At 37.2% G+C, this 16,855-nt stretch overlaps 1 protein-coding gene across 6 annotated transcripts in view; it reads right to left on the reverse strand.

Annotated features, from left to right (window-relative positions):
* The window catches only part of LOC140496993 (aldehyde dehydrogenase 1A1), a 269,491-nt gene extending 253,523 nt beyond the window's left edge, over positions 1 to 15,968 (reverse strand). For 2 of the 6 annotated variants that reach the window (XM_072597447.1, XM_072597448.1), the window contains exons 1-2: positions 9,851 to 9,935; positions 9,374 to 9,480 (exon numbers count right to left, since the gene is read on the reverse strand). In XM_072597447.1, the coding sequence (XP_072453548.1) occupies positions 9,374 to 9,480; positions 9,851 to 9,920 (177 nt within the window). In that variant the 5' untranslated portion in view covers positions 9,921 to 9,935. Of the gene's footprint in view, positions 1 to 9,373; positions 9,481 to 9,850; positions 9,936 to 12,162; positions 12,324 to 15,754 lie in introns of those variants that run through there. The other 4 variants (XM_072597450.1, XM_072597451.1, XM_072597452.1 and 1 more) reach the window with 4 other exon arrangements.
* Positions 15,969 to 16,855: the final 887 nt, after the last annotated feature.

The raw sequence follows: 16,855 nt of genomic DNA on the forward strand, positions 1-16,855 counted from the left end.
GTGTGACATGTTGCAGGTACTAGTGCACTAAAGCTTTACATACACAGTACCAAAAAGAAAACATTAGTAATTATCTGTTAAATTATGATTGTATGGAGATTTAAATTGTATTATTTAGGCTAGTACATGGGTAGGGAGGCGACTTGGGAAGAATGTCCTTGTTGAAGTGAGAGCTCAAGCTAAATTGAAAAGAACTCTTTAAGAACCATGGGGGAATTCTTTTAAAAATCATGGGTAATGTGAACAGCAGAGAGCAAACAAAAACTTAGAATAAAGAAACAAAGAAAAGATGGACAGCTCTCAACACAATATGTAGTATTTATCAAATAGGATTTCTTGAAATTTAAATTTATTGATATATATTTTGAGTCCTCTCATGTTCTGCTGTGCACGAATGCTCTTTTTTCTTCTTAGTTTTCATATTTCTTTCAATATTTAAGTTTATGATCTGTTTCTATTTTTTTTATTCTATATTTGAGTGGTGTTTGAGTTTATAAGAAAAGAAAAAATCATGGATAATGGGGAGATAGGGGAAAGCTAAGACAGGAAGAAGCAGTGATCAAGGAAAAAGTGAGGGAAAGAAACATAGGGGCTGAAAAAACATAATGATTTTAAAAGTAGATCCCTAACAAGAGAAAGTTGTGAACAACATACTTTATTTTTACGTAATGCTTATTTAGCTTAGACAAGCATTTCGCTAGATATGATCTCACTTGATCCTAATTGTTATCTCATAAATAAATTGGACCAATTATTCTCTCCATTTTACAGAAAGGGAACTTGAGGTTTAGAGAGCCCATCAAGTGGCAGAGTCAGGATCATGGGATGATGTAGTTAAAGCCAGAGGGGAATTAGTCCCTGCTCAAACATCACTTAAAGGTTATTTTTTGGGGGTCCTGATGGATCAGAGTGAATGTAAATGGTCTTCCCCTCCCATTTTGATGTGTGGTTTTTTTTTTAATTAAAGGAGCTATCCATCGCTCACTTCTTAAACATCCACTGCCTGGGCATTGCCTCAGTCGAAGTCAGAATTCCAGAAGACCTTGGCTTAAAAAGACCAAGGTCTCACACTGCAGCCTGGACCATCTCCAGTCATTCTGATCTATATCTGGCCACTAGACCCAGATGGCTTTGGAGGAGAAAGTGAGGCTCGTGACTTTGCACAGCCCTCCCTCCCTTAAATCCAATTCACTTGCAAGTTATGGCTTCACTATCCTGATGTCATGGTCCTCTTCAAGAACAATGGACAAACCATACAACTCTTTCTATGAGGAAACAGAGGCCCAGAAATTTTAAACGATTTGACTAGGTTTTCACTGGTAGTAAACGATGGCGCTAGGTTTTTAATGTAGACTCTTTGCCTTCAGATCCAGTGTTCTTTCCAGCGGCACCCTGTCTCTGGGACTTAAACTCAGATCTGCTAATTCCAAGTATAATCCTGTTTCTACTCTACCAGTCTGCCTAGAAGCAGGACCAGAAATAGGTTGGGGAGTCTGTTACAAGGAAACACATTACTCCTGGAGTCAAGAAGGACCCAAGTTGGAATTCTGCCTTTACCATTTAGAGTCAAGTCTCTTGCCCTTCAAAAACCTCAGTTTCCTCATTTAGAAAATGGAGAATAATACCTGTAGGACCTGGCATGCAGGGTGTTGTAGGCATCAAATGAGATGTTGTAGGTAATATCCTTCTCAAAGCCTGAAAAGGCTTTATGAATGCCTAATATTATTGTTAGGGTACAATACAAAATGAGGTGGAAGACACACTTGTAAAATACTTTTGAGGGGTAGCTAGGTGGCACAATAGATAAGAGCAATGGCCCTACATTCAGAAGGACCTGAGTTCAAATCCAGCCTCATGGACACACTATCAAATTTCAGATACAGGAAAATATGGTTTCACATATGAGGAACACAAATACCTTGTTCCACCTCAGATGCTGCCTTTCTGCATATTAGCAGTCATGTATGGATGTTTTAACTTTAGTGCGGGTAGACAGGAAGACAGATATGGAGACAGATACATAAAGAAGTATATCTCTATCTATCATAGGATGATATTATAGGAGGTGGCACTTGGGGTCACCTAGTCTAAAGCTCCCAACAAGACTATTGTGTAGAAAACACTTTTAAAATTCATAAGTGCTATATTTAAATATATTATTCTTGTAAATAGGACCAATTAGGATAATTCTCACTTTGTAGAACTTAGATTTAGAACTGGAAGGGACCTTAGAGGTCATCGAGTTCTACTGCTCTCCTTTTATACATGAGGAAACCATGTAAGTCAAATGACCCGCTAAAGGTCATACAATGAGTAAATGCAAGAAACAAGCTTTCAACCCAGGTCCCTCAATTCCAAACCTTACTACCTTTCTACTGTGTGTTATTGAAGTAAAGTGCGAAGAAGCTTTTCCAAATTCAAGGTAATTAAAAAATGATGAAGTTATTACTCAAGCCCAAGTCAGCATGGTACTGTGAAAAGACTTTGGATTTGCATTCGTTACCTAAGGTAAAATCTCTTTGGACATTTATTGTGTGATCTTGGACATGTCATGCAAATTTTCCTGGGTTCTAGTTTCCTAATCTGTAAAATGAGGCTGAACCAGATGACCTCTAAAGTATGTTCCAGCTCTACAGTCAGATTCTAAGTTCATTGGTCTTACAGCTCCAATTTACTAACTTTCATGGTGTCAAAGCCTACGATAAAAATCCAAGAAAGGAAGATATGGGGAGACTCAGAGAAAATAGGAGAAAAAAAGAGGAAGAAACAAAAAAAATGAAAAGGCAGAAAATGATCTGTTAATAAAATAATTAGAATAAGGCAGAAGTAAAAGTGGCTCCTCAAAAAAAAATAAAAGATGGGAAAACATACTGGCTATATGGGCAGATAAATATGGTATTGTCTCTGTATCATATTGTAGTCAATTAAGGAAAAGATTTCATGAATGAGCTTTTATTTAAAAGAAAATTAATGTTGACAATCCTTTCCACCTTTTTAACTCAGCAAGCAAAAGAAGGAGAAGTGCCAAAAATTTTCTCCCTGGAGAGTCAAACCACATGACTCTCATGCGTTAAAACAAATAACTGGATGCCTCTTTCTATAAGCCAAAGGTAAAAGAGAGAAAATATGCAAACACTACAGAGCCCCTTCAATATTATTTCTAACAAAATCTACATTTTTGTAGCCCAAATGCTTTCAAAGTCTTGATCTCTTCATTCTAAAACATGCTATATAGAGTTTATGGACCATTTAACATCTTTCCGTTTACAGCCATACACCATTCAAATAAAAATGTGAGACAAAGTGATTATAATATTATCCCTAACAAATAAAATCTACATTTTTGCACATCCTCTAAAAAGAATATGTACTTGAAGTCATGAAACCTCTTAATACAAGGGAGCAGGGCAAAGACATGAAACTTTGCATTTAATCAAATATTTGAGTTTCATAATTTGTTTTTAGGAGTTTTTAAAATTGAAATGCATAATGACTTAAGTGATCTTATAATCTGTTTAAATAACCAAGACCCTGTCTACATAGCTCTTTAAGCCTCGCCTTTTTAGACTGTGCTATTGGCACTCCCGTTTTGGCCCCCAAGCAGTTCAACTGGCACCTGGATGCACTGCCTTCTTGGATTGTCCTAGGAGCCACAGATAGATATGAAATAGAAACAATTCAATTGATACCATAGGTGTGCTCTTGGGAAATTGTATGTAGACTAATTTTGCAAATATTGAGGATTTACATTGACTTGTTTTATTTCATACAGGCTTTGTCAATTTCTATTTGGTCTGTCGTTAAAAATGCTTTGTAATAATTCATTTTTTAAAAAAGAAGTTTCTGTGTTTTATTTCTCTCTTTATTGGGTAATGTTCTCCAAGTAGCCATTTACACTCATTAGGGAGCCTGCTATTTACCCTTGGAAATTCCTCAAAGCTAAGAATGGCTTTTAATGGATTCATGCACTACCAATTTATTTGTGTTATAAGTTTACATTTTTTACAGATCAGATATTCTTGAAGTGAAACATACACCTGTCATCAAAAAGAGCCTCCAAAATGGCAATTTCTATACGCTGTGAATTGATGTAGATGTCCTAAGACTTAATTTAGGAGTTATGCCATATAACATGTGGGAGAGGGGTAGCAGTAGTTGGTAGTGCTAGAGAATTTTGCTAGCTGCTAACAAGAATGTTTTCAATTACCTCACAATGAACATACTACTAGAGGGAAGGGCTTCTATATAATTGTAGAGTGGCTAGCTAATGCCCTCCTCTGGTTTGTGCTTCAGGCCTGATCCCTTCTCTAGGCAGTGACATTATTTATGGAGAGAAAAGAAATGATGTTGACCCAGCTGATGAATCAAGCACCCGCCTCTCTGCTTTATGCAGGTTCCCTCCTTCAAAGCACAGGCTTTGAAGTGAAGACTGGATAAGCATTCATTGGGAATGTTATAGAAAAAAAATCTGTTCAGATATGGTTTGAACCAGACAATTTCTGAGGTTCTCCTCCCATGATGGGATTCTATAATCCTATTTTCTCAGTGACTTTATTTTAGCTAGCTGCCACTAGAACAAAGTGACATGATAAACCTAGGTGCAGGAAGGTTCATGTGATAGAAATTTGCTTCGTTACTTTTGCATTTTAAAATAAGATGCTAGGTAATACAAAGAAATGATTCTATAACTCCAGAATTTCAGGTAGCACAGACAGTCTGTGAAGCCTTCCTGGGGGATGAGGGGAGGGCAACAGGTTGTTCCCAGTGCTATCTTTTAAGTGATTTTCTCCTTGGCTTATAGATTTAAAAAAAAGCATGCATTATAGAGGCAGAGAGTAAAATCAGCTAGCAAGCTAGATAAATGTATTGAAATGGGCTTTGCTCAAAGGGAGTAGAACACATCTAGGTATCGAAAACACTTTCATTTCCTCCTTAAAGTCTGAAACTTGTGAAAGGTGATGCAAATTGTTTTTCACTGGAAAATAATATCATTGGACCAGGAGTTAAAATATGTGCATTTCAAATTCTGCTCTTATTATGTACCTTCTCTCTCCTCCGTCCCTTTTACTCCTGCATAGATAGCAACATTTTTGTTGTCTCAGTGTTGTCTCAGAAGCAGATGACCAAGAGTTGGGATGTCAAGGGCATCAGGCCTCCAGGTATTCAGGGCTCCAAGTGATAAAAACCAAATTACACCAACAAGCTTCTGTGTTACAACTGCTTCCTCTCTAGTAAGTCACACAGAGGCCCCTTCATCTAGAATGTCCGAGTTATGACTGTCACAGTAATGTTGGTATATTTCCTCTTCCAGGACAGTAGGGACAGGAAGCTATCAGAGGTCCTTTCCAAAGTGTATCTAAAATCAAGCTGATCCTCAAAGAAAATTAAAAACCACCTTAAATGACTTCAGATAAGTCAATTATCCTACTTTATACCTCAGTCTCTTTGGCTGCAGAATCAGAGATTTAGATTAGAAAACCTTAAGTTCTAAACCTGTGACTAGGATTTCATTTGTTCTAAACCTTGCGCTATACACCATCCTTTGGGGTTCTTCCACTTCGGTAATCTGTCTCCTTGACTTTTTTCATAAAGAGAAGAAAAATGATCAAATGCTATTAAGACAATTCCTAGTCTCTTAGGTCCTCCACAAACCTTGAGAACCTCACATCTTGGTCATGATCCTGATCCATAGAATATGGTTGTTGAAAACCACACAGGAAAAAATCATAATGGAAAAATTGAGGAGAGGGGATAAAAAGACGTATAAGTAGCCATGAGATACAAAAAAGGCAGCATAAACATATAAAGAAATATTTTTACTGATTTCTTTCATTTTTATACATTTCCCAGTGTAGCTCTCCTTTCTTTCACTCCCAGAAAGCTATCCTATATGGCAAAGAATGAAAAAGGAGGAAGAGATGGGAGAGAGACAAGGTTAGCAAAACTAAATCAAAACACTGAAAAGGTCTGACAAAATCACCAATGTTCCTTACTCCTATCTCTGTAAAGAAGGGGATGCCAAAAAGAGTCTCTGTTAAAAAATACCATGGGGAAAAAACTAAGAGGAGTAATTGAAAGTAATTTAAAATTCAAATGAGAGAGAGAGAGACAGACAGACAGAGAGCAGATACCCTGAGAGAGAGAGAAAAACAGAAAGACCAAGAGACCCATGGAAGCAGACAATGATGGAAAGAAACAGAGACAGAGATAGGCCTAGAAAGAAAAACAGAGCAGGGAGGGGGGAAAGAGAGAGGAGAGACAAAGAGAGAGACAAAAACAGAGAGACGGAGAGCGACAGACAGAGAAAAGTGGAGGGAAGAGAGCAGAGTTTAACGTAAATTCCTTTTATATGTGTGGTCGGAAATCCAAGTACTACCAAATCAATTCAGGAAGTATTTTGTAGTTCCATGTGCCCCACCTGGTCCAGACACACAATCTTGGAACCTATCACATCTCAACACAATTAAACAATGAGAAAATACCAGAGTACACAGAAGGATACATTTTTGAAATTATATACAAAGGATCATTATTTGTTAAAAAAAGAAAGACTCATTTTCATCTAAATACTTGCTTTAGGCACTGCACTATCAGGATTATAATTAATTGTTTTTTAGAAATCTAACATATGAGCTATAACATAAAAAAGATCCTGAAAGTTACAATGAAATAATAAACAAAAGGTTCTCTAAATGTCCCAAGATGCTTGTAGAGAGATTGCATACTTAATTTCTCAACTGGCAGACAGGTAAATGACCATCCTTTTGTATCCAGTTTAACCTTCAAATACTTTAGTGGCTTGTCCAAACTTAATTTAAGTTTGGAACATATCTTTGGTGGAGTAACTATACAAGAAGATGCAAAGTGTCAGGCGGTTTTAAAAGTTCACTCACTCATTCAGATTTAATTACATACATAACTGCAGTTCTTCCAAGTGTGAAAAGGCTTTGGCTAATAAACCAAATAATAAAATGCACTTTAGGGAAGTAAATTTTCACAGAACACCTGACTAAGAAAAACCAATTTATTACAGTACTCTTAACCACACATGCCATAAACACCCATGCAAAATACTTGTAGTCAGATTCACCTGTCTCTGAAATATTGCCTTTCATTTTTTAAAAGAATGCTTCAGTGAAAGAATCTAAAGTACACAGGGTCCTGAAAACAGTAGGCGCTTACTAAAAGTTTGTTGATTTGAATTCAATGCCAACTTCAAAACTTGCTTGTATTTATGGAATCAATAAATCTCAGGGTGTTTTTGTTTGTTTCTGGCCTTCCCTTTGCCTTACTAGATTATAATCTCTATTACAGTTTAAACTGCTTGCCAGTTGGAATGGTTTACCCATCTTTCTAAGCACGTCAGCACTACCTTCAAAAACCTCACCCAAAAAACCCAAAACTAAGCAATAGAACAGTTCCTTGCACAAAGGGGATGTTCAAAACACAGAATCAACAGCAGTATAGACGTGTGTATTTTAAAATTTATAGAGAAAACATTTAACACTGACATTTTCCTTGAAGTACATATTTTAAGGAGAAAAAATTATGAACTTTTGCAGAACAAAACAGCAACAAAAGTGTCACAAATGTATTAAAAACTAAGTAATTTCTTAGAAACCGCAAGTACTCTCCCCACAATGAAGGCGAGTGAGTTCTGTACTTATTATTTTGGATTTAGGATATAAGGCTTCACTAAAGCATATAGTTAAGAGTGACCTCAGACTTTAACTCAGTAAGTTGAACAGAGTTCAGTCCAGTATGTTGCCAGAAAAGGAAAACAAGGTTGAAGGATCAAATGAGATAATACGTATAAGGCATTATGCAAATCAGAAAGCATTGTATAAATATTGGCTACTTCTGTCAGTCATTTGACTTTGCACAGCTACTTATGGCAGATCATTGTGGATGAATCATCTTAAATCAAACCAACTACTATCTGGAACATAACATTTAAAGAAATGTAACATTAAGGTGCCCACTTGGGGATGGGGTAGGATGCCTCTAAAGAATGATAACCTTGTAGGGGAGGGAGGGGAAAACTGGAGGGAATTTTGCAGTTGTTTCCATTGTACACGTCTTTACTGAGTGCATTATCTTCAGAAAATTGCCAAAGAGTTATTTGCAATAAAATTAAAAACCATTTTCCTTTCTTTTCCAGGAAAATGTTTCTGAAAGGAATGTTTTGATGAATTTGACAACCATTGGTCATTGACAATTTATTATGCTAAAATGCACTCTCCCATACTGATGCTTTGCAAAGAAGGAAAAAAAAAATCACTCAGCTTACTGAGGCTGTCGTATTTTGTTGATGAAAAGGGAAACATCACGAAACTTTATAATGCCTAAACTGTCCAGAACTGCAAATAATGAACCTCTTCCCCTCTCCTCTCCCAGCTACTCTTTATAATTAGGATTGTTAGTTATCCTTTAGTTTGTTCAGCAAGCAAAATGGTCATGTACAGATTTGCAACATGACTAGTCTTATTTTCAGCTCTACCTTGGAGTTATACATCAAATTACAAAAACATCATCATCACTTCTTTAAAGAGACTTTGGGAGCTCTTTGGAGCTTCAGGATTTAACTTGCATATTTGTACATGTAACAGAAACAATTTTGAAATTAACAATGCTCGAGTCTTTCACCAGTCTCTCAGTGGGAACGTCTGAGACCTGGGCTGGCTTAGCCATTGTACGTCTGTTCCAATAGCAGTGAACTTATCCAGTGAGATAAATAAATGCATTTTCTTTCCATCTGAAAAGTATGCCAGTGATGCAAACCTACTTTAAAACTCCTGAATTGACTTTCATTCAATTTATAGCTGTGTAGCCCAGTCAAGTTATACAATAACCACCACCATATATATATATTAAAAACTAAAAATTTCTTAGAAACCACAAGTACTCCCCCCACAAGTAAGGAGGGTGAGTTCTGTACTTATTATTTTGGATTTGGGATAAACCATTATTTAGGCATGCCGTGTTATCTCAAATTTCCTGAGTTTCTCCCTTAAATGTACTTAACTGAATTATTTTTCCCCTAGTTTAAATATGTCCTGTTCCCTCCACACATGCAGGTCTATGTAGTGTAATTTACTAATAAACTTGCTAAAGTGTATGCACTGGTTTCTAGCAGAAGGAACAGACCAGTTTGAGAATTAGAATCCAAACAATATGGTTATTTGTACGACTTAATATCCTCTCTTTAGGAAGATTCTTCATCTAGATCCTCACTGTGCCTGCTTTCCACTTGTATATTTATGGAAGACCCTCTAATAAAACTTAGTTGAAAGTAACCTTTTCACTCTTTAAATAAGTTAATTTTTCACCTGCCCAAGGCAAGGTAACAGACATGCTGTCTAAGCCTACTAACCTTAGTATATTGAATTTTCCAGTCTTTGAGCGGAGCAGGTATGGTTCCTTCGGCAGGGTTGGCTGGGGTCTGATGCTCCTCACTTGTAGACATTTCTGACCTGTCCCCTGCAACCCAGGTGAAAAGAAGTAGTAGACAAGCTCAGCGATTTGTCCAGATAGAGCACTTAGCTTTATTTGTTCCTTTTTATCTGAATGGACTAGGGATTATTTGCATACTGGGATGTGATTGGATGAACCAAGTAGGAGCAAAATGAAAACGACACTACTTATTTGTAACACCTAAGGTAGAAAGGCTCTGACTTTAAACTTAAATCCTAAGACACCATTTCTCACCAGACCTGCAGCTGCACTGGGAGATAGTTTTCTATTTGCAGATGAATTTATTTACAGAGCTTAAACCTGTGACAAGAGTATGCAGCTGCTTCAACTCCTGTGGCTGAAGTCTTCCCCCCCCACCCCTTTTCTTATACGTTACCATACAAGTTTGATTTTTCTGACAGACTCAAGCAAAAAAGAACAAGGCAGAAATCTTTGGGTGCTCCCATTTCTGGGAGGTGGAAGAAAGGAGTAAGATCATGTTCTTTTTTCAGTTAAAAGGCTGCTTCGTAGCCTACAATCATACTGTACTTTACTTTTTGCAAAGCATTCTAGACGAGTTATCTTATCTATATCTCACAACAATCCTTTGAGGTAAGTGTTATTATTGTCCATTCAGTGACCTGCCCAGGTAATAAAGTGGATCCATTACAAGGCACTGCCTCGGTTTAGCTAACTCTTTTGAATGAGAGACTGGGGCAGGGCAATTTTTCATTCTTTCCTAGCTTGCTTATTTTGACTAAGCATTTTACAGGAAGATAAGACTGCTGGCTACCTTACCCCTGAAGGACAACAGCTATATATGAATAACAATGACGATGTGGTGTAGTTTAGAGTGTGCTGGATGCCTGGGTTCAAATTCTGGCTCTAATATTCACTACCTGGGTGACGATTGAGCAAATCACTTCTCCAGTGAAGGGCTCAGTTTCTTTATCTGTAAATTGGGAACGGTAATACTTTTGTTCACTCCCTCACATGATTGTTGGGAAGACAGCTCATTGAGGACGATCAAAATATGAGTGAGGATTATTGATCAATTGGAAACAGCTTAATGGTAGGTATGAAGCTCAGTTTCTTACCCTTTAAACCCGTACTTGCCTTGCCCATTTGATGTTGTAAGTCTTTTGTTTCCTTTCAGGAGAACCAATAACAAATAAAAATATTGTTTGCTCTACTTTTGTTTTGGAAAAGTCTGCTTTTCTACTGCTCACAAAATGCGTTTTTTATTAAATACACAAACACAACAGCTGTTACTTAATTTGGCTAGATCTATGCCCTGGCAGCTGTGTTTTCTTGTGGTCCCTTGCTTGTTCACCACTTGGCAGTTGTCTAGGCATCCAAATACCATTTGGCTTGATGAAGAGGGGGTTAAAGCTGCAGGTCTCAAGTTAAACGCCCTCTAACACACTTGGCTCACAACTTCATTTCTCACATTGTCTTCCTCTATCATGTTTTACTGACATAAGACAAGTCACTTTATATTATCCTGTGCATTGCGCGTGGCAAATCTGGTACAGTAAACTATCAACTGCATTGTGAATCCTTGAAAATAAATTAGTATGTTTCCCAAAAGAGAAGTGTTCAAAGGATATGAACAAACAAATCTTAAAAGAGTAATTTCAAACTACTAGCAGCCATATGAAAGAATGCTGGAAAACACTAATAAGAAGAGAATTGCAAATCAAAACAGCCCTCAGGTTTCACCTCATCCTTAGCAAATTGGCAAAGATGACCAAAAAAGGGAATAGCGTTGAGGAGTTACGGAAAGACAGGCATGTTAATGCTTTGTTGGGAAAGCTAACTGGTCCAGTCCTGGAAGGGAATTTAGAATAAAGCAAAGAGAGTGATTAAAAAACCCATTCCCTTTGACTCAGGGATTCCAGAGCTAGGCATATATCTCAAGGACATAGAGGCTCCATATCCACCCAAATATTTGCAGTGGTGCTTTTCTGGTAGTAAGGAACTGGAAACAAAGTGAAGACCCATCAAATGGGGAATGAGTAAACAAACTGTGCTACAGGAATAGAAAGGAATATTACTATGTTGTAAGAAACAACAATCTCAGTAATACTGAAGCATGCAAAAGCATTAACTGATATAAAGTGAGAGAAACTGGGGCACCAAGGGGCCCCTGCCAAAGGCTTCTGGACCCCCCTGGCTTTAGAGTGATTATCAATAGGAACTGTTGCTGTTTCCCACCCAGCCTGATGCCTTTGTTTTCTTGATCTCATTAAAGGGGCCATGCCCTGGCTACTTCTTAAACAGGCTTATTCAATGAATGGGCATTGCCTCGCCCTAAATGAGTACCTGCATAGACCTTGGCCTAAAGGGCCCAAGGTCTCCCAGTGCATCCTGGGTCATCTCCAGTCATCCTGATGAATATCTGGTCCCTGGATCTAGATGGCTCTGGAGGAGAGGTGAGGCTGGTGACCTGCACAGCGCCCCCTCACTCAAAACAAAGTCAAGTGCAAGTCATGTCATCATTTCTTTGATGGCATGGTCTTCTTCAGCAACGAAGGACAGACGCTATGCAGAGCCATGACAACAATCTTACAAAGTGATGACAATGATGCCAAAGGAGAAAATATTCACAGAGCAATAAAAGAGAATGCTTCAAAATCATAAAAAAAAAAAAGAAAAAAGAAAAAAAGAATTGACCCCAAGAAGAGACAAAGAGGATCCTCTCTTCACCTTTGCAGACATAGTAGAGAGTGGGGTCGGAGAACCATTGCATCATTACATCAGCATTATTAGATGTGTTGATTGGTTTGTTCTTTTTTTCTTTTCTAGTTTTAGTGTTTAATTGTAAGACATGGTTTGCTGAGAGAGCATGGGATGGTACAAGGGAAAACCTAGGAAATGTAAAAACAAAATATATCAGTTAAATATTTTTAAAGAAAGAAAATAAATTAGTTAGACTCCCCTATAAAAATCTCTTTTACCTGCCTTCCCATCATTATCTACTGTTTTTATTCTTTTTGTTTCATTTATTCAACAACCATTTATTAAGGGCTTCTATTTGTACCCTATGAACAAGGTACATGTGGGTTAGCAGGCATTTCAAGTCAAAGAAATTTCTGACTTCAGAAAGAGAGCAACACTTTGAGGATGAGCTTGTGTTTCATTTTGTCTTTTTAGCCTAAGCCAATGCCTTGCACATAATAGACACTTAATAAGTGCTTGTTAGATTGAATTTGGAAACAGAATATTTGGATTTGAGTTCTGAACCCAGGTCCACTACTTAATAGCTAAGGGACCTTTTACCTTCACTTTTCTGAGCTTCAGTTGCCTTATCTGTAAAATGAGGGAGTTGAACTACACAGTCTCCAAGGTGGCTTTGGCTCTTAAACCTATGCACTAACACTGAACAACTCCCAATATCTGTTTTTCACATTCATTTTGCCAAGATACCAAACCATACTAAATTCATGTATACACATATTTAATATATGCATATAATACACATTATACACACACAGAGATACGCATACAAACAAGTCTTTTATTCACTGAATCACAGAATTTCATCTTTGGAAGAGAACATAGAAACTATCTAGCTTCAATTCAAAATAAACTCAGGAAATATCAAGTTCCTGTTATGCATAAAAATGAAGGAAGGAAGAGTTAAAGGGAAAAAAGGAAGGAAGAAAAAGGGAGAAAAGAAGTAAGAAAAGAAAGGCAAGACAGAAGAAAAGGGATGAAGGAAGAAGGAAGGGAGGGAGGAAGGGAAAGAAAGAAAAAGAAAGAAAATGACCCCTGCATACAAGGACCTTATATTATGCTTTTTTACTTGCATGTGCAGATATATAAAAGTTATACAAACTGATTTCAAAAGACAGACAGCACTAATAAGTGGGGAAAGGGAAAGAATCAGAGAAAAGGTCTCCTGTAGTTTATGGTAGCTAAACTATGCTTTCAAAAGACCTATGAATTCTTTAGTGCTGGAGGTGAGGAGAGAGTGAGTTCCAGAGATGGACACCCATCTATGCAAAGACATGATGGTGGGAAATAAGATGCCATTTAGCTATTAGGCCAGTTTGACTAGAACAGAGGCCGTGTATGAGGAGTACATGAAATAGTACTGCAGAAGTTTGGTGGGAGCCATACAGTGAAGGGCTTTAGACCAATTCCTATTCATCTCTCATTGACTTCCATTACATACTCTGCAACAAATGTTCCTCAACTTCTTTTGACAAGCATCCAGCTCTACTTCCACTTCTGTCTCTTAGCAGATGACCTGTATTTGACTTCATTTCTTACTTTACTGAAAAGATAGCAGTCATGAGAGATCTCCTTTTTCTTTCCATCATAACTCAAGATCTTTATTTAACTTTGTTCATCCTGTCCCCCATTTTTCTGATTCAAAGGTTGAGGCTAGGCTACTTCTTAGCAAAGCCTAACCCAAGTGAAAGGGAGGAGAGAAATGAAATAGTTTACAGACCTTCTTTTTGGATCCCCAGCTCTTAGTAGAGGGCCTGGCACATCGTAAATGCTGATAAAAGTTGACTGAATACTGACTGACAGAAACTGAAGTCAAAAGAGGGTGGTAATGATGTTTTGGAATAGGTGAAATGTAAGTATATGTGATGTCTGACAGGAACAAACATTTTTTCTCCAGGAACTGGATTGGGTGATCATTCTTTTCTACTTGTCTTTACTATAAGTATTCTCATGTCTTACCCATTCTGTGACCCCCAACACTGTCATCTTGATCACCAATCCCAACACATTTCTATCCTATTGCCTCCCAATTCCCAGTTGCTAGGTTCTTATTTCACTAAGAAAATTGGAAAACTGATGCAACCTCTTTCAAGTCCCCTTCTTTATTTCTTATAGCTTTTGAGTATCATCATTTAATCTATCTTTAATATATCATTCCTTGTCCTTTACTTCTCTGCAACTTTTAACACTATGGACCATACTTCATCCTGCTGGATTTCATCTCTTGGCTTCAGAGAGACTATATTCTCTTGGTTCTCTTCCTACTCCTTTTGTTGCTCTCTATTTCAAAGACTCTATGCTTTTGATCCCATTCCCTGGTGCCTCCATTGGGACCTTGGTATAGTAAGCTTCCCTTCTATCAGATATCTTCAAAGATTCCTTCAGGCCTGAGTCCCTTCCATCAGTTAGTAAACATGCTCCAATTCTCCTCAATCCTAAACATGCCTATTGATAACTCTGTTAGCCCATCCTCATTTTTTCTTCTCCATTCCCCTACTAAACTTTTATTTATTTATCTTTATAAATCAATTTATTTTTAGCTTTCAAATTCACTTCCGTAAGTTTTCACTACTATTAAAAAAGTTATATACAACCAACTGACTTTATTGGCTGCCCATTCTTGGCTCAGCTCTTTGCAACTGAGCTTCTACCTCCAGCATCCTACTGAAACCATTCTGTTATAGCTTACCAATGATCTACTAATTTCCAAATCTCCTACCTTGCCATAATGCTCATCCTCCTTGATCTCTGCAGTTTTTGATACTATTGACCACTCCATCCTACTGAATACTTTATCTTTTGGCTCCTGGTCTTTCTCCTACATCTTTGACTTTTCCTCATCATCCATTCGGTAGTTCCTTACCTTTGTACTGATCTCTTAATATGGGTTTTCCTCATCAAAATTCTGTCATACAGTCTTTATTCTCCTCACTCTACTGTCATTTCCTTGTAAGACTCCTTCATTGCCATCACTTCAACTTTCTTTTATATGCAATTGACTTTTAAGATTATATCTTTACTCTTGACCTTTCTTCTGCAGACAACTCCAGACCTACATCTTTAATTACTTATAAGATCCATCTCAGTGTATGTCGCATTGGCTCCTCAAAGTCAATATGCCCCAAATCAAAATCATTATATTGTCTAGTCAAACTTGCTTTTTCTTAGGTCTAACTTTAATGTTTCTGTCTGTGGTACTACCATTTGATCAGTCAGTTTCACATACTCTCTACCTTAAAAGTTATTTTCTCTTCTCTCACACATTCCATTTCTAATAATTTACTTAGCCAAATAAATCACATTTGTGCAGTATTGTTCACATCCATCCCTTCTTGTCTTTTCTCATTGTCACTGCCTTAATTTAGACACTCATAATTCTGTCATCTGCCTGAATGATTAAATTGAGAAGTCAGAAAAATTTCAGGCCATGATATTTACAGTTTGCTAAGGAGAAGTTTGAACAAAAGTCATAGGTTCTCTCCATTTTCACTAGACAGTATATCAGGTGATATTTTACATAAAACTGAGAGGGTGCTAGGGTGAAGTCAAACAATTTCCTTACCTATGTCTTTCAATCCCTTTTCTGTTTAAGGAAGTATAGATCTAGGAAAATTTACCTCAGGTTGGAGGTATGATAAATCCTAAAAACTAAAATGAAATCTGAATATAAATTAGGTGACAGTTGAATAGAAATACCCAGGGAATCCAGCAAAACCAAGACAGTTTAAAAACAGAGCAGTTCAGAGGTCAGATGAAGAAAAGCAGTTAACAGAAGAATTCTAAGACGAGTTCAAGGGGGTAGAACTCATGTTAGCATTTTTTTTTTGTATCTTCTAGTTCAGACTGCCTTGGAAACAGAGGGGCCCACAGCTACTGGCTAATAAGAAGCCTGACTGAGAGAACTGAATCATATTCCATAGATATTTAGCCTTTAACTGAGACAGCTTTTAAGTGAGTTTCATAGTTATTGCCTGAGAATGCTGATTGAAGAGAGCTATGAGATTCTCTGTAGGGAGAGGCTAATTAACGATAGCATCCATTTCACATTCTGCCCTGTGGTTGTCCAGGGTAGTTAAAAGAGCTATTATAAGAGTATCCCTTTTTTAATGTCTGATTTTTATTTTTTCCCAGTTACATATAAGCAAAAGTTTTAAAATATTCTTTTTTTAAAAATGATTGTGAGTTCCAAATTCTCTCCTTCCCTCTTTCTCTTCCCTCTTCCTTGAGACAGCAAATAATTAAATATAAATTATGCATGTGTAGTCATGCAAAACATTTCCATATTGGTCATATTGCAAAAGAAAACACAGACAAAATCCCCCCAAGGATAATAATAAAAAAAAAACTTTTAAAAAAGTAGATTTCAATCTTCATTCAGACTCTATCCATTCTTTCTCTGGAAGTGGATAACATTTTTCATCTTGAGTCCTTAGGAATTATCTTAAATCACTGTATTGCTGAGAATAGCTAAGTCATTCACAGTTTATTATAGTACAGTACTGCTATTACTATGTACAATATTCTCCTGGTTCCGCTCATTTCACTTTGTATCAGTTCATGTAAGTTTTCTCAGGTTTTTCTAAAAGCAGTATCCTGCTCATCATTTCTTACAGCACAATACTATTCCTTCACTATCACATACCACAATTTGTTCAGCCACTCC

Source organism: Notamacropus eugenii, chromosome 3 (genome assembly GCF_028372415.1).
Source record: "Notamacropus eugenii isolate mMacEug1 chromosome 3, mMacEug1.pri_v2, whole genome shotgun sequence".
NCBI lineage: Eukaryota > Metazoa > Chordata > Mammalia > Diprotodontia > Macropodidae > Notamacropus > Notamacropus eugenii.